The 25,476-nt window shown below is 47.9% G+C and overlaps 1 protein-coding gene across 1 annotated transcript in view; it reads right to left on the reverse strand.

Moving 5' to 3' along the window:
- Positions 1 to 25,476, reverse strand: part of CABYR (calcium binding tyrosine phosphorylation regulated) — a 262,867-nt gene that overhangs the window by 177,820 nt on the left and 59,571 nt on the right. Inside the window, exon 3 of the mRNA XM_078687416.1 lies at positions 12,581 to 12,634. Coding sequence (XP_078543542.1) covers positions 12,581 to 12,634 — 54 coding nt within the window. The remainder of the gene's footprint in view (positions 1 to 12,580; positions 12,635 to 25,476) is intronic.

Genomic DNA, 25,476 nt, shown 5'->3' on the forward strand with positions numbered 1-25,476 from the left:
TGTATACCAGGATATAGGTCTATGGGCCATATGGTACAGTCAATGACTATCGATAAGTGAAGCCACAGGACGCAGCAGCAGATGTCAGCCAGTCAAAGCAGGGAGAGGGCGAAACAATGCGCCCTTCTCCTTAGAAGCCGTCAGTGCCGATCCTGCAATCCAACGCGTTCCCTACTATTGTACTGACTGGAGTGCGAATAATAAATGTTACCCCTCCGCAATTCAATGCTTTCCCCACTGTTGTACTGACTGGAGTGGGAATAGTACATTTTACCCCTCCGCAATCCAATGCTTTCCCTACTGGTGCACTGACTGGAGTGGTAATAGTACATTTGACCCCTTTGCAATCCAACGCTTTCCCTACAATTGCACTGAATGGAGTGGGAATAGTAAATTTTACCCCTCCGTAATCAAGCACTTGCCCTACTGTTGCACTGACTGGAGTGGGAACAGTACATTTTACCCTTTCGCAATCCAACGCTTTCCCTATTGTTGCACTGACTGGAGTGGGAATAGTAAACTTTACCCCACCGCAATCCAGCCGTTTCCCTACTGGTGCCTGACGCGTTTCAAAAGTTCATCTTTCTTCCTCAGAGGCTCACGTTGAAATGATTACGTGCAGCTTGGGACTTCATTCCCATTTAATACGGCAATTCCACACCCCCTGATTACAACGTGAGCCTGTGAGGAAGAAATATGAACTTTTGAAACACATCAGGCAAGAGGCAAGACGAGGAAATGACTGTCTAAAAGTATCAGCAGCCAAGAGGACATTTATACCCGCAATAAAGACTTGCTGTCTAATTTGTGTGTGGAGTGCAGCTCATTTGCTTGGGCAACTTGGAGCGCGTGAATATATGTATATATATGTATATATATATATTCACTGAAAAAAACCATAGGTTTCACACCAGTTATAGTTAGGAATTAGCATTTAAAAAACCTATTAAATTCACTGAAAAAACCATAGGTTTCACACCAGTTATAGTTAGCTGGAAACTTTACTGGCATAAAACCAATGAAATTCCCACGTTATAGTTAGTTGGACTCACTATAACTTGCACGTGCAATGCACTGCTGATGACGTCACATATTACATCACTCATGACATGGTCAGTGACATCACTCATGACATCACTGATGACACCATCCTTGTGACAGAGTGACAGACCTCCTTTCACTGTGATGTAACTCTTGAAACACATATTCAAAAATAGAAACTAAAATTTTCAAAAAAATGGAGATACCCATCCCACCCTCTTGTGTCTCGATCCTACCGAGACACAAGATGGCGGCCGCTCCGGACTGTTTGGAATGTTTACAGACACCCGAGAGCCAATCAGCTTTCCGTGCGCAAGTCGCGTGGCGCGCCCGGAGCGCTCCCCGGTGCGCGTACCGGGACTCTGCCATAGATATATACATTTTTTTTAACCTAAATTACTCAAAATCCTCTGGAGCACATATCTTGAGACATAGCAAAGGCACATCGGGCTACCAGTCCCTACAATTTTGCCAAGTTTGGTGAAAATCCATTCAGCCGTTCGAGCTAAAAGTGCGACCGACCGCCCTATGGAAATTAACATGGGGAAAACACGTTTTGGGACCCCCTTTTATCTCGGCCCCCACTTGACGAATCCCCCCCAAACTTTCAGAGTTTCGGAGCGCCGCGAGGCAAAGTTGCTGAAAAATTCAGGCAGATTCCTCAACCGGCGCCAAAGTTATTCCCAATAGAATGTTGCGATTTCCCTATGGAAACCAATCCTAACTATAACTACCTACTGGCGACCGCCAGTAGGTAATATATATATATATATATACACACATATATATATATATATACACATATATATATACTACCAAGGCTGCTAGCGTTTAGGTATATACCTTTAAGGAGCGGGACACTGAGCGACCTATCAGGGAGGGCTAGAATATATATCTGTGCCTTACGAACCTTCCTGAATCATTTACATCCCAGGCGCTGAGGAAGGCAGAGAATACGCCGAAATGCATTCGCCGAGTGGGGATGATGGAGGACCGAGACTTACCCATGTGTGTGAATAAAGCCGTTTCCAAACTGTTCCCCTGCTGTGGCCTCTTCACTTTTGCTTCGGTTGAGGTGTGGAGTCGGATATTTCAGCGCGGGTTCCAGTTACGCGCTAGGAGGCCCCCGCTTTGAAAAGTTGGTTCTGGACAGCTGGAGAAAACGGATTCAATCCGGGCTACCGGAATTACCAGAGCCCCCCTGCCAGTTCGGGACATGTTATGGCGGTGTTGGGGTCATTCAGCCTCACGTTGGGCGAGGTTTGATTTCAGCCTTGCCCCCGTCCAAAAAGTTCCCGATGTCAGCAGGGTTTAAGCGGTTTGGGGACATGAGGAGGCGGCGTGTTCCATCAACATGGGAACAAGGAAGGTTCCCCTCAGCAATTCTGTGGACCCGCCCCACGCAACAGCCTCCAGACACAAACATGAACAATGCATCCTGGGACTGGTAGGCGTAAAAGACATTTAACAAACTACCAGGGCTGCTAGCGTTTAGGTATATACCTTTAAGGAGCGGGACACTGAGCGACCTATCAGGAAGGGCTAGAATATATATCTGTGCCATACGAACCTTCCTGAATCATTTACATCCCAGGCGCTGAGGAAGGCAGAGAATACGCCGAAATGCATTCGCCGAGTGGGGATGATGGAGGACCGAGACTTACCCATGTGTGTGAATAAAGCCGTTTCCAAACTGTTCCCCTGCTGTGGCCTCTTCACTTTTGCTTCGGTTGAGGTGTGGAGTCGGATATTTCAGCGTGGGTTCCAGTTACGCGCTAGGAGGCCCCCGCTTTGAAAAGTTGGTTCTGGACAGCTGGAGAAAACGGATTCAATCCGGGCTACTGGAATTACCAGAGCCCCCCTGCCAGTTCGGGACATGTTATGGCGGTGTTGGGGTCATTCAGCCTCACGTTGGGCGAGGTTTGATTTCAGCCTTGCCCCCGTCCAAAAAGTTCCCGATGTCAGCAGGGTTTAAGCGGTTTGGGGACATGAGGAGGCGGCGTGTTCCATCAACATGGGAACAAGGAAGGTTCCCCTCAGCAATTCTGTGGACCCGCCCCACGCAACAGCCTCCAGACACAAACATGAACAATGCATCCTGGGACTGGTAGGCGTAAAGACATTTAACGAACTACCAGGGCTGCTAGCGTTTAGGTATATACCTTTAAGGAGCGGGACACTGAGCGACCTATCAGGAAGGGCTAGAATATATATCTGCGCCATACGAACCTTCCTGAATTATTTACATCCCAGGCGCTGAGGAAGGCAGAGAATACGCCGAAATGCATTCGCCGAGTGGGGATGATGGAGGACCGAGACTTACCCATGTGTGTGAATAAAGCCGTTTCCAAACTGTTCCCCTGCTGTGGCCTCTTCACTTTTGCTTCGGTTGAGGTGTGGAGTCGGATATATATATATATATACATATATTCGAGTGAACAAGCGGCGTTCGCGCTGCAAAACGCGTCTCTGACTCTTGGGTAAATAAAATCCTACGCACGAATTCTGGGTCCGTGTCCTGTTTGCCGGCGTGCATGAGTGAAGACGTGGTTGCCGTGCAGAGAGGATTCTTTGATATATATATATATATATATATATATCAATCAACCTGTCCGATATGGTACTAACTCCAGCAGAGCTTAAAGTGTTGAAGTTAGGACTTTCTTATTGTCCTCCACGCAATATGAATTATACTGACACAAGGTTGGACACTTATCGTTTTGTGAGAAAACTTAAGTTGACCAAGTCTCATCAACTACAACCAAAAAAAGCCAATATCTCTCTTACCCCTGCAAATCCGATCAGTCCACCACTTTTGAATGCCGGTGATTATGATGTGTTTGAAAATGCAATGGCATTGCGAACTGAACAACCAGACTATGTGGCCACAGATGGTATAATACATGATAATGATACAAGAGCATGGCAAACTTCTTTTAAACCGAAATCCATCTTCCACCCCGTCATGTTGCATGACAATTTTGATGTTTATCACAAACTTGTAACACAAGATTTAAAGAAATTGTATACAACAGTCAACAAATCCTGGTATGCAACCAACAAACGCAATTTATGTTACAAAACCTTGATGAAGAAAATAGGAGCAGCCTCCAACATTATTGTGAAACAAGCGGACAAGGGGGGGTAACGTGGTCTTATGGCCACGGCAGTTATATATGGATGATGTGGAAAAACAACTGTTGGACACAGCATGCTACAGAAAGAGCAATATACATGTGGATAAGGGGTCTTGGAATGATCATTATGCAAGGCTATTAGCTTGGAAGAGCGGGAGATTATTGAGCAACACAGAATATCAATTTCTAAAGAAGGAAAATCCGGTGATCCCTACGTTCTACCTAATTCCAGAAATTCACATATGTACTGGCAATCCACCGGGCAGACCGATTTCGGCAATAAACAGCATTATGAAAAATACGACCAAATATGTCGACTATTTTCTCCAAGAATGGGTACAAGGACGAAGGGGCATATTACCAACAAGTAGCGATAAGTATCGCTAAATAGGCTTAGCGACGATTTTTTTATCGCTGACTATCGCTGGATATGTTAGCGGAGAAAACATGCTATTAGCAACGTTTTTCTCCATTGTGCTAAAGTATCCAGCGATAGCGGTGAAATGCGTGAATATCGCTGAGAATACAGCGATAGAACATTTCTTGAACAAAAGACCCATAAACTGTGCGCCCCATAATAAGATGCTGTTGGCTATGGTGAGGGAATGCCTTGAGCAAAATTATTTTTTGTTCAATAATCAGACCTACCACCAAGTCAGAGGGGTGGCTATGGGGGCCTGCTTCTCCCCAAGTTACTCCTGTCTACACATGGGGTTATGGCAGGAGCAGGTCCTCATGGGGGAACACAGGGATATCACTGAAGAATATGTGGTGGTCTATCTAAGATATATTGATGACCTATTTTTCATTTGGAGGGGGTCACAAGCGGATGCCATCAACTTTGTGGACAAACTGAATAACAACCACTTAAATTTAAATTTTATTCCACAATTGACCAAGAAAGAATCTGTTTTTTGGATGTTGAGGTGTTTGTCGACAATAATGTGTTAATCACCAGACTATACAGAAAGGCCACAGCGGGCAACACGATACTGAACGCGGCGAGTCACCATCCGCAGCACTTGATACGACTTTAGTGAGGTTTTCTGAGGGAGACGTTGTTGAAATAAATTTCGGCTGGGTTCCGCCGAGGAGTTTACGCCTGCCATAAGAGCGCTATGACTCTCATCCTCGAACCACAGGGTCTGATTCGGTAAAACGAAATTGGGAGAGTGCTGTGCCGCCGAGGACTGGACCTCGGTATTGGTCCTGAGTCAACCCTGAAAGTAGGCTGACATGGGGAAACTTTCCACCAAGACGGATGGATAAATGCAAGCAATGATTTCAATCACAGCAGGGTATATGCACCACCCACTGGAGGGATAAAAATGAACAGTCGTTCGAACCACAGATCCCACAATGCGTCACCAAAAAGGAAGTGATTCCATAAATAACAGCGCGACTAGAGGAAATGAAAATCAAATGGAGAACACCAGACTGTGGAAAAACAACGTGCTTTTGGTGCAAGGCTCACCTGCAAAAAAGTTCCAGGGGGAACGAAACATGTAAGGACTATGCCGCATCCTGCTGCAATCCACCATTAAAATTGGTCAGTGATAAAGTTTCGTGTGCGACTCAAGTCTCTTTTCTGAGGGAGACGTTGTTGAAATAACTTTTGGTTGGGTTCCACCGAGGAGTTTACGCCCGCCATAAGAGCGCTATGACTCTCATCCTCGAACCACAGGGTCTGATTCGGTAAAACGAAATTGGGAGAGTGCTGTGCCGCCGAGGACTGGACCTCGGTATTGGTCCTGAGTCAACCCTGAAAGTAGGCTGACATGGGGAAACTTTCCACCAAGACGGATGGATAAATGCAAGCAATGATTTCAATCACAACAGGGTATATGCACCACCCACTGGAGGGATAAAAATGAACAGTTGTTCGAACCACAGATCCCACAATGCGTCACCAAAAAGGAAGTGATTCCATAAATAACAGCGCGACTAGAGGAAATGAAAATCAAACGGAGAACACCGGACTGTGGAAAAACGACGTGCTTTTGGTGCAAGGCTCACCTGTGAAAAAGTTCCAGAGGGAACTAAACATGTAAGGACTATGCCGCATCCTGTTGCAATCCACCATTAAAATTGGTCAGTGATAAAGTTTCGTGTGCGACTCAAGTCTCTTTTCTGAGGGAGACGTTGTTGAAATAAATTTCGGCTGGGTTCCGCCGAGGAGTTTACGCCCGCTATAAGAGCGCTATGACTCTCATCCTCGAACCACAGGGTCTGATTCGGTAAAACGAAATTGGGAGAGTGCTGTGCTGCCGAGGACTGGACTTCGGTATTGGTCCTGAGTCAACCCTGAAAGTAGGCTGACATGGGGAAACTTTCCACCAAGAGTGATGGATAAATGCAAGCAATGATTTCAATCACAACAGGGTATATGCACCACCCACTGGAGGGATAAAAATGAACAGTCGTTCGAACCACAGATCCCACAATGCGTCACCAAAAAGGAAGTGATTCCATAAATAACAGCGCGACTAGAGGAAATGAAAATCAAACGGAGAACACCGGACTGTGGAAAAACGACGTGCTTTTGGTGCAAGGCTCACCTGTGAAAAAGTTCCAGGGGGAACAAAACATGTAAGGACTATGCCGCATCCTGTTGCAATCCACCATTAAAATTAGTCAGTGATAACGTTTCGTGTGCGACTCAAGTCTCTTTTCTGAGGGAGACGTTGTTGCAATATATATATATATATATATATATATATATATCAGCTCCACACATCCACGGACAATAAGTCCAAAGGAAAGCAGCACACGCAGGGGGTAGTTCCACCACCAGTTTATTATTGGAGGAACTAAACAGCAACGACGCGTTTCGCCATAGGGCTTTGTCAAGTTGACAAAGCCCTATGGCGAAACGCGTCGTTGCTGTTTAGTTCCTCCAATAATAAACTGGTGGTGGAACTACCCCCTGCGTGTGCTGCTTTCCTTTGGACTTATTGTCTGTGGATGTGTGGAGCTGAGATTTCGTAATGGGCACACCCCCGTTTTTGCGTGCACCCGCTCACGAGTGCAACTGGCTGGTGTTTGGGAGAATCGGATATATATATATATATATATATATATATATATATATATATACATATACCTTTATATGTGTGTGCAAATTTTTTTTAAAGAAGTTTATTTGTTGTATTTGTTCAAATATACATTTAATTATATTTTTTATACATTGAAGTTAGTATTTAATTTATGTTTTTTTAAATATTTTAAATTATATATATTTTAAATTTGATATTTAATACAATTATACTATTGTAAACTATATATTTTTTCTCAATCTTTTTGTACTTACCTGTTTAAATATAGGGAGTCAATATTTTTACCTCAATATTTTTTACATCTATATTGTGTGGTTGATATTCTGTCAGTGAGCAATTTGGGACAGATAAGAGCGGGTGGAATTGGCCCCACTGAAGATATTGATCAAGCCTCCCATGGTAGGATGGCAGACGTGACTACATTTAGAGTGGGACTGTACATTTCAAAGAAGGACTTTTGAAATGATCTCATCTTCAAAGGCCATTGTGAGTATAATTACTGGGGCTCTGTCCTCAGGAGTTTAGAGACACTTTTGGGATTGAAACCATACTACTCTAGTTCGGCGCTGGGACATTGACAAGAGGAACCATTGGGGCAGGAGAGACTGCAACTGGATTATCCACAGACTTGTGGTAGCCTGGGGCTTGTTGTGCTCCAGTAAGGGGACTATCACTTGATGGGTTTTGCCTGGATGTTGCTGGCCTGCAGCAAATTGGTAATTGTCGTAGCCCAGGTCCCTAAGCACTCTCCAAGGGCCGGTTGGCTGGAGTCCTGTCCGTGAGATCCCAGGGACAGAAGGGATCTCCCTGTTTTTACAAGATAATAGGGACCGCACAGAATGCAGCAGAAATGGGTGGAAGTTATTGTCGATTGGGACAAGGACCATCCTGATGTATGCAGTAATCACACAGTGCAGAGGAGTGTGCTCAAAGATCAGCGGCCCACCTGGGGTGCTGTAATGTGAGGAGTTCAAGGAGTGCTGGGGAAGTTTGCCAAGTCCAAGGCACCCAAGCATGCACCCGGAAACCTGTGCTAGCTCACACTTCGTAGCATGTGGTGTCTGAGGGTTGTTGGGGGATGTTTGCCTAGTCCGCGGGACCCGAGAAGTTAGCCTGGACTGTTTCTGACCTCCAAATTGGGAAGACGGCAGCGCCTGATATCTCAGCCTCAGTTTGAGGTTGCCTCCTCCCTCCCCATGACCCATGCCACAAGGTACTCTATTGTTGATAACATTGTGACTGGACCAGAGGGGTCTCGTTGTGATATGTGTGCACCCAAAGCTGGCTGCCTGGAGCAACTCCGGCTCGCACCTCTGCCTAGAGGAAACATTTATCCAAATTGGAAGCGCACCAGCTTCTGGTGTAGGTCTTTTGTCTACGGGGGATAGTAATCCCGCACTCATGATGGTGCCGCTGGGTGCCTTGATAGCCTAATCCGGAAGGACAAAACAAAGTAACTGTTTCCTTCCGCTTTAGGTGGTCCCAACAATTTAATCAAAGTGTCACCAGCGGGTGCAACGTGTAGCGTTGACTGGGGTAGTTTGAGTGGCTAAGGGGCTGGGTCACGACGTGTAGTCAAAACCTGCGATTTCTTTACCATTACAACTTTTGCGATATTTGGGAATATTGTGGTTTATACTAATGTGATGGCGGGAAAATGGAATACCTCTGAACAGCCTGCATATATGTTTCTGTTTTTGATGTGGAGGGATCACTTGGCTCATGAATACCTTGGGGAAAGGATACTCATGATTTTATGTCGCTTTCAAGACTGAGGGTATAATGGAGCAAGTGAATTCCTATGAAGGGTAAGAACATATATGTCCATGCCTTTCTGCTGCTAATGATAGAGTTTGACATTACATATAAAACTGTAAACATATAGCCAATGTGTATGTCATTTTGATTTCAATGTGTGAATAATACAAAGACCAGTGCTTTTTACATAGAGTGTGGAGACTTTATAGTGTACTCAGTGTGTTACGAGGGTGGTGCTGTGCCTTTACTTTACACTTTGACCCTGAGGATAAGCCTGAGTGCTCAGTGCCAAACTACCAGAAGTTTATCTGATGAGTGTATCGTACTCATCCCATCTAGGATGGTGGATTCTGTCTGGTTTCGGTGCGTCCCAGCTAGACAGAAACCGCTAAGGTCTAACAATTACCTTAGTAGGAAGACTCACCCGAAGGAATGTACATTGAATGGCAATAAGATGTGTTATTCCTGGACCTACGCCCCCATGAACCATCAAGCATGGATATTATACCTAAACATGTCCCACCACAGTCCACCTCACTAGAGTCAAGTATATGGAGGTAGACAGGTTCAGCACTCCTTACAATTCACCACATGAATAAGGAACAACATACTTCAACCTCTCAGTAACAATTGGTCATGTGATGTCTCTCAAGATTTACTGCATCCAGAGAAAATACAAAAGCCATTGTTCAAAGTTGCCCAATAATGCACCTCAATAGGCCGTACTACCATGTTAGTACTGATTCTAACTTGTAGAGCGTGTATTAACAGTATAAGTATTTCCCCGGTGGTAATACTGCACTCAAATACAACCCAACTTGGAATGAGAGCCCAACAATTTGGATCTGGGATGGCCATGCACCAGGAGTCTCCGGCATGTGCCTTGCATAATAACATCATCATTCCAAGATTCCCCAACTTCTAAGAACGTAAAGCCTTTTACTAACTAAATTATTGGCCCTGGGAAAAGCCAGAATCCTGCATCATACCTTGGAAAAGCTTTTGATGTTTTGATGTGTTATTTGCATATTTATAAAACTGTTCGGTATCCAAGCATTGGGATACTCGGGGACGACGGTAAACACAATGGATCTCTTCACAAAGCAGATCTGGATTTTCTCCGAACATTATCAGGCAATTTATTCCATATATTAGACTTTTATACAAGAACAACATTCCACCCTGATTTTTTTTTTCTTGAGAGTTGGTATGATGTTGGAGTCTGATCTGAGAATATGGTAGGGTGCATGTGCTATTTCAAAGTGTCTGGTTTTGTTGATATTTTTCTTGATTACCAAGACTACTGATGGCTACTCAATCAATTGCCTATAACGGGCCTGGTTCACAAAGGTGCAGTTTTGTGCAAGTTTACAGTATGCACTACGTGAACAAACAGGGAGGGACCAAGTCTCCACATCTGTCCCGCTTGGCCCAGTGGATCTGGGATTGGGCTCTCCGCCATCACATCACCTTGACAGCTGTCCACCTTCCGGGCGTGTCCAACCTCCTGGCGGACTCTCTGAGCAGGTCCACTTCCTCGACACACGAATGGGAACTGCACCAACCGACTCTAGATCTTGTGTTTCGCCAGTGGGGTCACCCAGATCTCGACCTCTTTGCAACACCGGAGAATCGGAAATGCCCGTCTTATGCAAGTTGGCATCCCTACCCCGGGTCCTGCGGGAATGCCCTTTTGATCGACTGGTGCGATCTATTCGCTTACGCTTTTCCGCCACTCCCATTAATACCGCGGGTACTGTGGAAAATGCGGAGGCAGCCCTGCCACATCCTGTTGATCGCACCACGTTGGCCCAGGCATGCATGGTTTTCAGAACTGCTTCTGCTGTCCCAGTGCGAGCCCATTCCTCTGCGTCCCCGTCCAGACCTCCTAACGATGGAGAGGGGCCAAGTGTGCCATCCGGACTCCTCCACGCTACAATTGTGGGCATGGAACCTGAGCACCTTGAGTTCGCTGACTTGAACATATCCCAGGAATGCAGAGACATCCTAGCTCATGCCAGGGCTCCGTCTACCATCAAAACTTACAAACTCAAGTGGAAGCGATTCTGTCATTGGTGCGCCACAGCCAATATTCATCCCATCCATTCCACTCCTGAGCAGCTTCTTCCATTCTTCTTGAGCCTCGCTCAATCAGGGCTCTCTCATGCCACGCTGAGAGTTTTCTTAGCTGCAATATCTCGTTTCCGACTTGATGGCTCTTCTTCCCTCTGTTCATCACGGATCATACGTCAATTCTTCAAAGGGCTCTTCCGCAAGTTCCCGCCTGTTCGGCGGCGTCCTCCATCTTGGCACCTCAATGTGGTACTATCTCAGCTTATGAAGTCACCATTTGAGCCTATCCATAAAGCGGATTTCAAATTCCTCACCTGGAAGGTTGCACTTCTTTTGGCTTTGACCTCATCTCGTCGCGTGAGCGACCTTCACGCTTTCACTATCAAGCCGCCATATCTTCAGTTCAAACCTAACGGAGTGGCGCTCCGTACTAACCCCTCCTTCCTACCTAAAGTACCTACGGATTTTCATTTGAATGAACCTGTGTTCCTCAAGACTTTCTTTCCGGACCCACAGTCTCCGACGGAGCAGCGCTTGTATTCTTTGGACATCAAACGATGCCTTAAATTTTACATTGCCAGAACTGCCCCCTTCCGCAAGTCCGACCAGCTGTTCATTGCCTACGGACGACTGCGCAAGGGACATCCAGTTTCCAAACCGACTATTGCCCGGTGGCTTTCTTCAGCCATTGCCTTCTGCCACCAACAAGCGGGCAAACCATTGCAGTCGTCAGTGAGGGCTCATTCTACGAGGGCGATGTCTTCATCCACCGCCTTGTTTGCTGGTGTGCCACTTCATCAGATCTGCCATGCAGCGACATGGTCCAGCAGGCACACCTTCACCAAACATTACTGTTTGGATGCCATCAATGAAGCGGATACCGCAGTGGGACAGGCAGTGCTTCGCCATATTTTTCAGTAAGGTGAGCCTCTGTTCCCTCCTCCTTGTGTTTCCTGTGATTGCTATGATGTGTTATATGACTGTATTATTATTAGTACTGTCTTGATTTCTTCTTGCTATGCTTAGCAATCTCAGTTCTCGGAGATTACTGCTTTCTATTCTATTCAATACTAATACTGGAGAAGAACAATTGTTACTTACCTGTAAACAGGTGGTTCTCCAGTATTGGTGTCTTTCATAGATTCACATGCGACCCACCCTCCTCCCCTCAGAGGCTCTCTTCTCCTCATACGCTCTTGGTTACTTTGTGCTACGAAAATCTGAGGGCTTGAGCTTCTGAGGAGAAGGTTTTCAGTTGTATTTCCTTTCTTTATTATATATTATGTTTAAATATATTTATATATATTTAGCATTATTGCTATTTTATTTACCGTGGGACTCCCACTTCGACGACGGGGAATATTCAAGCATGTGAATCTATGAAAGGCACCCCTAATACTGGAGAAAATATAATTCCCAACATGGTTTTCAGACAAACCAGTATAATTATGAACCAGTCCCTTAAAACATAGAAAAACAAATATATGAATAGTGATGGTCATGATTTGCATTTACCTTTTTTATGCTGAAAGTCTTTAACGAGATCCTTTATGTCAAGAGACGGGTGGCCTGAAAATTCAACATAAACATGTTTAATACCTTAAAATAGCTGATGCGTTAATGCTCAACGGACAAACAATTTCTTTAAAAATCTATTATACAATGGGAAGGACACAGTTGTTCTCTAATAAAAAGATGGATTGCTACATGGGGTCCAGGAGAAACTACTTAAACTGCATATGTTATATGTTGCACGAAGGTCTAACACAAAATTCAATTACAATTACATACAATCACATTCAATGATAGTGAAAAACTTCCTACGAACTTAAAGGGAAATTACAATGTGATGCAATACTGCTTGATTTGCACTATTGATCTATGACACAATGACTGAATAGGCCTAAAATAAGTTCCTAGTGAAGGGAAAAAACCGTTTTGCTGTGTGTTAGGAAAAAAGAAGTGAAAAATAAAATGCAACTTTTTTTTTTAACAACTCTTTTTATTGACTGATCGCACACAAAACGCAGCACTCCGAACCCCGGAGGAACTACAGTAGGCATAACATAGCATAGTCAGCGATCCAAATAACATCTTATGACATAACCCCTAGCCCCCCACCCATCAACCCCCCTTGCGTTAAAATGCAACTTTTTTCAAAATATTCCATAATTGAAGTACTTTGTTGATAATGAAAAGATTTTTGAAAATACATGAACCATTGAACTGCCGATTAATACAACCTCAATATAAAGGATAATGTATGCTATTAGTGACTAATAAAAACACTAATCGTTTGTGCCCTTGACTAACTGCATTTAGTTAACATAGGTGGTTTCTTAGATTCCATTGGGTCGCTGATGGAGATGGGGTTATGTGCCAAAGCCTTCAAAATCCTGGAAGACTTCAATTTTTACCTTGACGACTCCACTGACCTAGACACCTCAAGACTGACGCAAATTATGATGGGAGGGGACCTTGTGCAGCGGGTAGAAGGCCCGACTCATGTGGCCGGGCATACTATGGGCGGAATGTTTACAAATTCCACCAGTCTCTCCGTATCGGAGGTACTGCCTCTTCTCTGGACAGATCATGCCGCCATCATCTTCCCTAACTCTCAGACCCCTCTTACACTATCCAAACCAAAGTCCAGGGAAAAGATTTGGGCCTGGAATAATATCGACAGAGTCGACCTAGATAAGGCCCTGGAAGATTCGGTCTCAAATCTCCCCCGTAATGTAGAGGAGGCCACGGCGGCCTAGGTGAACTGGATTAATGCCGCCTGTAACAAATTGGCCCCAGTCAAATGGTGTACCTCCATTTTAGAATCAGTTGTAAATCCCAAGAAGCTAAAGAACAATCCACTGAAAGTTTGGAGATAGAAAATTCCCTCAGAATTTTAAAGCAGCGTCTTTTCATCAATGCCAATTCCATACCAGGGCCTCCAAAAAGCTCTGGTTGGTGATCACTGATCTCTAAGATTACCGTTGTCAATTTTTTCTGAAATCCTTTATTGTTAGAATTGGGGGTCTCTGGTTGGCCCAGGTGAGTACTTGTGACAAGCAGGGACCCTCTCCTCTAGTCAGGGCAAGGGACTAACTCTTGAAAATAACCCCTGCTCATCCTCTAGGCGGCGTGGCGCGAGCAGACAAGGCTAATCCCAGAGCGTTATAGGTTAAGCATTTGTGACAATATACAGTAATCAACTGACACACTACAAATGGACACCAGGTGAGTTTTTATGTAAAAATAGGTATTTTATATATATACTTTAAGCAGACTTAATACAAGACCCAGATAACGTTCTTCACTTAGGCCACAATACTCTTTTAGCAATTAAATAAGCTCTTTTAGTTGCAGAATGCGAAGTTCTTAATGTTCGTGCGCTGTGCGCAAACTTGTCCGACTCTCACTGTTAGTTACGCGTTCAGAAAGGCAATTAACAAAGCGTTGCGGACTCCTGGCCCAGGTAGACGCACCATAGTGCGCGTCGGATGACAGTACCTTTCTGGTGGTGTAGAGTCCGGCTCACAGGCGGCGTCAGCGTCCGCGACGTAGATGCAACAACACAATGCAGGCGGCTCCTCTCCGAGGCGGGCCCTGGCTCTGACGGCGTCTCGATGCGAGGGGTGGAGCGGGAGGGGGCCTCGAGGAGCGGGGCAGGCGATGCGGGCTTGGGCAGTTCACGGCGAATGGGCCGTACCTTCGGTTAAGAGGCTGTCTCTCGGGGGCGGCTGTGCGGCACGCTGCGGCCAGTACGCGATGTACCGGACGACTTGGTTGGTGCGGCGCGGCCCCGGAGGAGGACAACACGGTGCAGTTGTGTACGCTTCAGACGTACCAACCGTACCTCGCTGGATACGTGCCGGGATAGGTCCGTGGTGGCTGAAGGCGGTGGCGGTGCGGCTCGGATGCGGGTAAAAGCGAAGCCAGGTGCGGGGCAGCCCAGAGACGACTCGGTGCGAACTCGGCTGAGAAAGGAGCGGAGTCACACGGAGCAGGGCGGGCACAGCACGGCTTGAGGGTTAGCGAGGCGCATGTAGCAACGGCTTCAGCGGGGCACAGACACGGGCAGTCCAGCAGCTCGGGTTGAAGGCAGGAGAAGAGCCCAATGGTCCTGGGGCTCAGTTCAGGGGGCAAGCTCACATACAAGCCCTTGGAGATTGTTTTTAAAGCACAAGTAGATTCAAAAAGTCACTTCAGTCTTTTCCTCTCCTTCTTGCAGCAAGGCACCCACCACAGGCCAGTCTCCCAGGTCAGAGACCGTAATCCTCCATGCAGCTTTTCCAGGTCCTTCTCATCGGGCAGAGGTTCTTCTTGGCGAAAACAGGATCTGATTTCTTAGGAGCAGGGCTCCTATCTTTATACTCAAAATCCTTTGTTCTTTCAGGCCAGGGGGGCCTTTGCCTAATCCAGTCCAGTTCCAGAGCACTTTGTTTTGGAGACTCTGGCTTTTCTTTCAGTGTGCAGGGCAGAGACATCAGACGCTCCCCAGGGGGTAGAGCCAGCATAGAGGTGGCAGAGCACAGCCCTATTCAGAGTCAAGGGGCACTCCTCCCACCCATCCTGGTGTAATCTCTCTATTCACCACCTAGCAGCACAGACTGCCTCCTGGAATTCCCCAGCCCTGTCACTCACACAAACCAGACAGCAGATACACATAAGAGCAGAGGCGGGCTGAAATGGTTAGGCAAGCAAACACCAGCTTTCTAAAAGTGTTGTTTGGAAACACAGGATATTAAAATAAACTTTACTAAAAGATGTATTTTATTATGCTGAGTTCAGGCATACCAAACTTGACTTTCTACCATGTTCCCTGAGCCTGCTGGGATTATAGAGTGTAATAATTCCAGCAGCCCATTCTGGCCTATGAGAACAGGTAGCCTTCCAATAGTGAAAAACGAAAATGGCTGCAATTCACTATTAGGACATGCCACACACATCAGGGCTTGTCCTACTAAGTTATGCTTACAATGCACCCTGCCCTTGGGCCTACCATAGGAGTGACTCACATGAAGTAAAGGGGAGTTTTAGGGGCTGGCAAGTGGGTGCACTTGCCCAGCCAGCATGACAGTACCAGACTGCACGCAGGTTCTACAATGGCAGACCCTAGCCACATTTTACAAGGCTGCTCCTGTGGGTGACACAACCAGTGCTGCAGGCCCACTAGCAGCATTTGGATTTACAAGCCCTGGCACGCCTGGTGCACTTTACTGGGATCTGACAGTAAACCAAATAAGCCAATCATGGAAGTCAATCAATATACACACTTGTATGTAGGGAGCACTTGCACTGTAGCACTGATTGGCAGTGGCACAGTGCTCTGAGCAGCTAACACCAGCAAAAACCCATGAGGCACATCAGCAAAAAGTGGAAGGGAGACTCACGCCAAGGTGCCAGTTCTAACACGTGTCCCCTCCAGCTGAAATGTGGGGAGAACTACCCTTCCCCTAGGGAGTTCTAATCACTAAGGCGGAAAAATCTGGACAGACCATCAGCATTGGCGTGATCTGTACCGGGGCGATGTTCCACCGTGAAATCTATCCCCTGTAGGGAAATGGACCACCTCAACAACTTAGGATTCTCACCCCCCATTTGCATCAACCATCTGAGGGGCCTGTGGTCTGTCTGAACCCGGAAGTGAGACCCAAACAAGTAGGGTCTTAGCTTCTTCAATGCCCAGACCACAGCAAATGCCTCACGCTCAATTGCACTCCACCTTTGTTCCCGGGGAAGTAACCTTCTACTGATGAAGGCCACAGATTGGTCCCAGTCCTACTCAGTCATCTGTGAGAGGACAGCCCCTACAACATGCTCTGAAGCATCTGTCTGCACAAGGAACTCTTTGGAGTAGTCGGGTGGCAGTTTTCAGGGTGTCAAAGGCTGTCTGACAGGTGTCAGTCCAGATCACTTTCTTTGGCTGCTGCTTGGAAGTCAGCTCTGTCAAGGGTGCAACAATGTTGCCATACCCCTTGAGAAATCTCCTGTAATACCCGATGAGTCCTAAAAAGGCTCTCACCTCTGTCTGGGTTTTGGGGGGTTCCCAAACCAGGATGGTTTCAATCTTCGGTTGAAGGGCGCCACCTGGCTGCTCCCAACTTGGTGTCTCAAGTACATCACAGAACCCTGCCCGATCTGACACTTGCTGGCCTTGATCGTGAGAGGCCTGCCTTGCGCAGTGCCATCAACACTTCCCAGAAGTGGCGCAGATGTTCTTCCCAGGTGATACTGAACACTGCGATGTCATCCAGGTAGGCGGCACTGAACTCATCCAGTCCAACCAACACCTGGTTGACCAACCTCTGAAAGGTGGCAGGGGCATTCTTCATCCCAAATGGCATAACCCGGAACTGGAAATGCCCATCTGGTGTGGAGAATGCTGACCTCTCTTTGGCCCCATCAGTCAAGGCGATCTGCCATTACCCAGACGTTAAATCAAACGTGCCGAGGTACCGGGCAGCCCCCAACCGATCAATGAGCTCATCAGCTCTGGGGATGGGGTGCGCGTCAATCTTGGTGACTGAATCGAGTCCTCTGTAGTCCACACAGAACCGGAGTTCAGGTGTGGCTCACGGCGCTGCAGCTTTGGGGACCAAGACCACTGGGCTGGCCCAAGGACTGCTGGAGGACTCAACCACCCGAATTGCAAGCATCTTTGAGACCTCCTCTTTGATGCAGGCCCTGACCCTGTCAGTTACTCTGTAAGCTTTGTGCCTTACAGGTAAGCTGTCTCCTGTGTCCACATCATGGACGCACCAATCTGTGACACTAGGAATCAGGGAGAACAGGTCAGAAAACTGCCCCAGCAGTTGGCGGCAGTCACTCTGTTGCTCAGGGGTCAGGGTGGGAGAGACCCATCTCGCTCTGTGGCTACCAGGAGGTCAGGAAGAGGCTCAGTCTCCTCCTCCATCCCATCATCTGTTGCCAAGAGCATGCTCATTTCAGACCTCTCCAAGTGGGGCATCAGGCGATTGACATGCAGGACCCTCAAGGGGTTCCTGGGAGACTGCAAGTCCACCAAATAGGTGACAGGACTCTTGCGCTCCACAATCTCAAAGGGTCCGGTCCACTTGTCTTGGAGCGCACAAGGCTCCACAGGACCCACACCTTTTGTCCAGGCTGAAGCTCTACCAGAGTGGCATTCTGGTCATACCACCGCTTCATTTCCTCCTGGCTGGCTTCCAGATTTGCCTCAGCAAGTTGCCTGAAACGCCTAGTCTGATTCCTGAAGGCCAGCATGTAGCTATATACATTCTGGGGAGGTTTCCTGAGAGATTGCTCCCAGCCTTCTTTGACCAGACTTAGAGGTCCTCTCACGGGGTGGCCATACAGGAGCTCAAAGGGGCTGAACCCTAGAGACTTCTGTGGCACCTCACGGTAAGCAAAGAGAAGGCATGGCAAGAGGACGTCCCACTTATGGGTTCTTCCAGGCCCATAATCATGCTCTTGAGGGTACGGTTAACTCTCTCAACCAACCCATTTCCTTGGGGGTGGTAAGGTGTGGTGAACTTGTAGGTAACACCACACTCTTGCCAAAGGGATTTAATATACTTGGATATGAAATTGGTACCCCTGTCAGACACCACCTCTAGAGGGAATCCCACTCTGGAGAAAATCCCTATCCGTGCCCGTCCCACCACGGGGGCCGTCACTGTCCTCAGAGGGATGGCTTCGGGGTACCGGGTGGCATGGTCCACCAGGACCAGGATAAACCTGTTGCCCATGGCTGTCCTGGGGTCCAATGGCCCCACAATGTCAATTTCCACTCGCTGGAATGGGGTACTGACTACAGGGAATGGCTGGAGAGGAGCCTTCTGCTTCCTCCCACTTTTACCACTTGCCTGGAAAGTCTGGCAGGTCCTACAATGAGCATCTGAGCTCCTACGCATTTGGGGCAATGAAAGTGGGTGACAAGCCTTTCAAAGGTCTTGTCCTGTCCCAAATGTCCTGCCAATGGCACATCGTGAGCCAGCCCCAGTAGGAAGGCTCTGAAACTCTGGGGTACCACCAGCACACGGGCTGACCCAGGCTCAGCAACCTTAGGCTCTGAATACAGGAGGTCATTCTCCCAATAAATGAAATGGGGCCCAGACTGAGCACCGTTGGCCTGGTCTGCAGCCTGCTGCCGCAGACCAATGAGAGAAGGACACTCTCCCTGCGCTCTGCAGAATTCCTCCCTGGTGGGCCCTCCTTCCTGCTGCCAATGGGTCAGCTCAGGCAGGTCCCCCAGTTCAGCTATCTGTTCCCCTGTAGGTTCCAGGGCATCCCCCTCAAGGTCTGCTTCTTCCTGGACCGTGGGAACTACAGGGGCCGGCTTCCTGCGCATCCTGCTCCTTCTTTCCAAGGCCGGTTCCTGGGCCTCTCCCTCAGGCTCCAGGACCTCTTGATCACCCCTACTGGCTGTCATGGACTGGGTGGTCACGCACGCCCAGGCAGGCAAACCTACCATCCTCAGGTGAGTTGTCTTCTCCACCTTTTCGCAAGGGGAGCTCTCCATGTCGTTCCCTAGCAAACAGTCTACAGGCATGGCAGTTCTCACAGCAACCTGCAGAGTACCAAAGGGAACCTGAGCCATTGGGCACTGACTCTCAGTGTTGTCAGCGTTGACAACACGGCAGTATGCATGGGGTACAACCTGCTCTTGAGACACCAGGTGCTGCCGGACTGCAGTCACACTGGCTCCTGTATCTCTAAGAGCCTCCACCCTTTTGCCATTGATGGTCACCACCTGCCCATATTTCTTAGTGTTAGAGGGCAGTTGGTTCTCAGGGACCATCTCACTGTCTCCTAAAGAGACCAGGGTCATCTGAACGGGATCCCACCCACCTTGGACTTCTACTTCCTCCCCAAAGGCTACACTAGCCATCTGTCGGGGCGGAACACCAGTGGGTACTGGTTTACCAAACAGGCGACACTTGAGGTCATTGGCAAAATGACCCAGTTCACCACACTTGTAACACTTTGGGGGCCCTCTTTGAACAGGGGTACCTGTTGGGGCCCCGGTCGGTTTCTGGGTGGGGGGAGGCTGAGAACCTTTCTCTTGGTTCCCTTGGCGATTACTTTGGGGCCTCTTCTGAAACTCCCCCTGTTTACCCTTGTCCCCCCACTCTTCTGCTGGGGACCCTGCCCACCCTTGGCAGAGTCTCCCACTTGACCCTTGTGGACCCTGGTGCTGACCCAGCGGTCCGCCTCCTCAGCAAGCTTCTTGGGGTTAGTCAGCTTGCTATCAATCAGGTGCTGGCGTAGCTCAGGAAAACAATTACTAGACAAGTGCTCCCATGCAATTAAATCAAAGAGACCTTGAAAATCATTCACTTTGCTACCCTTCACCCAACCATCCAGTGCTCTGCAGAAAAAGGTTACATATTCAACATAGGTCCTCCCAGGAATTTTTGTACAACCCCTGAACCTCTGTCTGTACAATTCAGGAGCTAACCCATACCTGATAATCAAAGCTTCCTTCATGTGGGGATAAGAATGATAAACTTCAGAGGGCAAATCTTGCCGTGTGTCCCGCCCCTCACTAAGGAACCGTCCCCCACAACCCCGCTCCCCAATCTCTCTCAGGGACCCGGTGGGAAGACATGGCTACCTCATAGGCCTTGAACCACTGCCCTATGTCATAATTTTTAAAATATTCTTTCACCACATCCTTTGGCATGTACACCCTTGACTCTACCTGCACTGGCGATGCGCTGCCACCAGATGGAGTATTTTCCCTACTTTTAGCTTTCAGCTCTATCTCCCTCAATTTTACTTCATGTTCCATTTGGATTTTTCTTTCCTCCAGAGCCATCTTCTTGCTTTCTAGCTCCAGTTGCCCATTCAATTTAAGCTTTGCCATCTCTATTTCGTGCATCCTGGTTTCCTTCCTATCTGCCAACAAGACTCTGCCAAAATCATGGATGCTTTCCGCTGGTTCAACTTCCACTCCATTCTCAGGTGCTCTTGACTCAATCCAGGCCCTCAGCGCCTTTTGGTAGTGAGCCCTGTTTCTACATCCAGCTTTGGAAACCCCAAACTTCTTGCAAAAGCCCTTCAGCTGGGCTACAGGGTAGCTCTCCAGTCTCTCCTCTTCCCATTCTACTCCTTCAATGTCAGAGATTTCAGATGCGCCCTTTCTACAGAGTTTGGACCAGGCATGACTTCTTAAAAATGGAGATATCTCAGCAAAACAAAAATCAACAGTATGTGGCTGCGCTATTGGTCTGAACTCACTATGTAGTGCTCAACAATCACTGTACATATATCACAAATGCAAATTCGGAATCCTCACCGCTGCCTCCAATGTTAGAATTGGGGTTCTCTGGTTGGCACAGGTGAGTACTTGTGACAAGCAGGGACCCTCTCCTTTAGTCAGGGCAAGGGATTTACTCTTGAAAATAACCCCTGCTCACCCTCTAGGCGGCGTGGCGCGAGCAGACAAGGCTAATCCCCAGAGCGTTATAGGTTAAGCATTTGTGACAATATACAGTAATCAGCTGACACAATACAAATGGACACCAGGCGAGTTTTGATATAAAAATAGGTATTTTACACATATACTTTCAGCAGACTTAAAACAAGACCCAGATACATTTCTTCACTTAGGCCACAATACTCTTTTAGCAATTAAATACGCTCTTTGGTTGCAGAATGCGAAGTTCTTAATGTTCGTGCGCTGTGCGCAAACTTGTCCGACTCTCACTGTTAGTTACGTGTTCAGAAAGGCAATGAACAAAGCGTTGCGGGCTCCTGGCCCGGGTGGACGCACCGTAGTGCGCGTCGGATGACAGTACCTTTGTGGTGGTGTAGAGTTCGGCTCGCAGGCGGCGTCTGTGACGTAGATGCAACGACACGATGCAAGCAGCTCCTCTCCGAGGCGGGCCCTGGCTCTGACGGAGTCCTGATGCGAGACGTGGAGCGGGAGGGGGGCCTCGAGGAGCGGGGCAGGTGATGCGGCGTACTCTCCGTACCTTCGGTTAAGAGGCTGTCTCTTGGGCGTGGCTGTGCTGCACGCTGCGGCCAGTACGCGACGTACCGGGCGGCTTGGTTGGTACGGCGCGGCCCCGGAGGAGGACAACACGGTGCGGTTGTGTACGCTTCAGACGTACGAACGGTACCTCGCTGGATACGTGCCGGGTTGGGTCCATGGGGGCTGAAGGCGGTGGCGGTGCGGCTCGGAAGGGGGGAAAAGCGAAGCCAGGTGAGGGGCGGCCCAGAGACGACTCGGTGCGAACTCGGCAGAGAAAGGAGCGGAGTCTCACGGAGCAGGGCGGGCACAGCACGGGCTTGAGGGTTGGCGAGGCGCACTTAGCGATGGCTTCAGCCACGAGCAGTCCAGCAGCTCGGGTTGAAGGCAGGAGAAGAGCACAATGGTCCTGGGGCTCAGTTCAGGGGGCAAGCTCACACACAAGCCCTTGGAGATTGTTTTTAAAGCACAAGTAGATTCAAAAAGTCACTTCAGTCTTTTCCTCTCCTTCTTGCAGCAAGGCACCCACCACAGGCCAGTCTCCCAGGTCAGAGACAGTAATCCTCCATGCAGCTTTTCCAGGTCCTTCTTGTCGGGCAGAGGTTCTTCTAGGCAAAAACAGGACCTGATTTCTTAGGAGCAGGGCTCCTATCTTTATACTCAAAATCCTTTGTTCTTTCATGCCATGGGGGCCTTTGTCTAATCCAGTCCAGTTCCTGAGCACTTTGTTTTGGAGACTCTGGCTTTTCTTTCAGTGTACAGGGCAGAGACATCAGACGCTCCCCAGGGGGTGAGGCCAGCATTGAGGTGGCATAGCACAGCCCTATTCAGAGTCAAGGGGCACTCCTCCCACCCATCCTGGTGTAATCTCTCTATTCACCACCTGGCAGCCCAGACTGTCTCCTGGAATTCCCCAGCCCTGTCACTCACACAAACCAGACAGCAGATACACATTAGAGCATAGGCGGGCTGAAATGGTTAGGCAAGCAAACACTAGCTTTCTAAAAGTGGTGTTTGCAAACACAGGATATTAAAATAAACTTTACTAAAAGATGTATTTTATTATGCTGAGTTCAGGCATACCAAACTTGACTTTCTACCATGTTCCCTGAGCCTGCTGGGATTATAGAGTGTTTCACGTTTATTAATAATAGACTGTGCGATTACTTAAAATCTTTACAGTATAAAATACAACGAACTACAATAAAATACAAAGAAATACCCCCCCGCCGTGCACAACTCCACATGAGACCGAAAATGCAGCTATCTAGTTACTAAGACTGATTATGTGAGCTGCTTTAGTCCAGTCAGAGTTTTATTAAAAGAATAAAGATTTTGATTTCTCCATAAGTCCACGCCTACTAGAATCTCGAAGACGTGTAAAAGTTCGACGTCATCTGTCACGCTGCAGAGCCAGTTGGCAGTGGGTAGGCTCTGCACCAGGCCCTTAGCTGACCCAGATTGAATACCTCAGTCCAAAGGTTCCAATAACTTTATGACGTCTCCCTGATTTAACTGTGAGCTAATGATCATGGGGCGGCATTAAAAGTGCCAAGCCCACTGTCAAATCCCTACGGATCTGTAGCCTTTGATTGGGAATCGAGGGCCATTTTAACTTGGTAGATGAACTTGCCGACCCTAGCTAGCATGCAGGTCGTAGTTTCTGAGAAACACCAGTCCGAGGCCTCTCTGCATGTTCTATGGCCCAGGTTCCGTAATGCCGGGCGCAGCAATCGCTGTCGATCGCTGGCCAACTTTGTGCAGCAACATAGCAGATGTAGCCAGGATTCTCTGTGGTAGTTGCAAAGTCGGCAAGCGATGGCTCCGTCCGTTCGTGCCCAATTTGGGTTGAAGTTCACGATCCTGAGGGCCAAAAGGCGCAGAAACAGAATTTTCTGTCTTACGTGGATTGTTAAAGAATCTTGCAGATATGGTTGAGGTTTTCCGGGAATGTAGGAGTTGTCCAGGGCCAGAGTTAGAGGGTTGTGCCGGAGCGAAGAAAGGTCAAGCTCAAATGAGATGGACTTGACTTGACGCTTAACTGCTTGGGCCCAGACAGAGTGTGGAATATCGTGCATATACAGACTCCTTCCCTCGATTTTCAGAACATCAATAGCTAGTTCCACCTTGGAGTGCCAAGGCGAGCCTTCATCGCGAAAAATGGTTTTTAGGAAGTGCTTTAGGGTGTTTTCAGGCGATTTTAGTGCCCTAATATAGTATTTTAGCAAATCCCCCAGTAGTGCCAGCTCTGGCGTTTCAGGCCTATTTCTAGTCTTAGCCTGTTGTTCCGTGCGTGTCTAGGGGCACGTAGCACCATCTTATATGCTTTCGCCTGAGCCACGTGGACCACTTTCTCAAATGCCCCTGGGTAGGCTACATGGCCGTACGTGATTGCGGGGATCAGTTTAGCCCTGAGTACTGACAGCATCGGTTCTGCTGAGGGACTGGCCAGGCCATGACTTAAGCGTCTTAGAGTTGATATTATTTTGACTATTTTTGGTTTAAGCTCCTTCAGGTGTTTGACTGCGGTAGCCCTCTCAGATACCCATATGCCCAGATAGTTGTAAGATGTGGCCGTGGTGATTCGGTGCTCCCGCAAGGACCAAGAAGCTTTTTTTTGTGATGGTATTTGCCAAAAATTACTATCTTGGTCTTGCTCACGTTGATACATAGATTGTTCTCCTTATTGTAGGTGGCAAGACTATTTAAGGCTCTTTGAAGCCCTACCTTGGTGTGGTCCATGATTACCGTGTCGTCTGCGTACTGGAGCGATCCCAAAACCAGCTTCCCCAATCTTGGAGGTGCTAGGTTGGCATCTTTCAGGGCTTGCCCCATGTCCGCTGTATACAGATTAAAAAGTAGGGGGGCCAAAACGCACCCCTGCTTTAAACCAGAGTTGGTGGCAATTTTTGTTGTTGTGATTGTAGGGCTTAGCTTCACCTGAACCCAGGTCCCCTCGTAAAGTGCTTTTATGGCTTTTAGCAGGGCTTTGGGGATCCCCCAGGACTCTAGTTTTGCCCAGAGCCGGCTTCTGTACACTCGGTCAAAGGCCGTAGAATAGTCTATAAAACAACAGAACAGAGGCAACTTATTCCTCGTGTTAGCCTTCTTCGCGAGGTAAGTGAGCACTGTGATGTTATCCAGAGTTGAGCTATTAGCCCTAAAGCCGGTCTGTGAGGGCGGGAGAATGCCGTTCTTATCCACCGAGGTCTCCACGTTTTTTAAAAGAAGGCGGGCATATACCTTAGCTTCAATGTCAAGAAGGGCTATGAGTCTATATTTAGCCGTGTTTGAATGATCGCCTTTTTTATGAATGGGGAATAATATTGAGCCTTTCCAGGAAATTGGCAAGATCGCGGTTGCGAATGCGTTTTTGTATAATGGAGTAAGTGTGGTTGCAAAAAAGGCTGGGGCAGTCTTAAAAACCTGGGCAGGGATCCCGTTTGGGCCAGGGGCGCTG

Source organism: Lissotriton helveticus, chromosome 4_1 (genome assembly GCF_964261635.1).
Source record: "Lissotriton helveticus chromosome 4_1, aLisHel1.1, whole genome shotgun sequence".
Taxonomy (NCBI): Eukaryota; Metazoa; Chordata; class Amphibia; order Caudata; family Salamandridae; genus Lissotriton; species Lissotriton helveticus.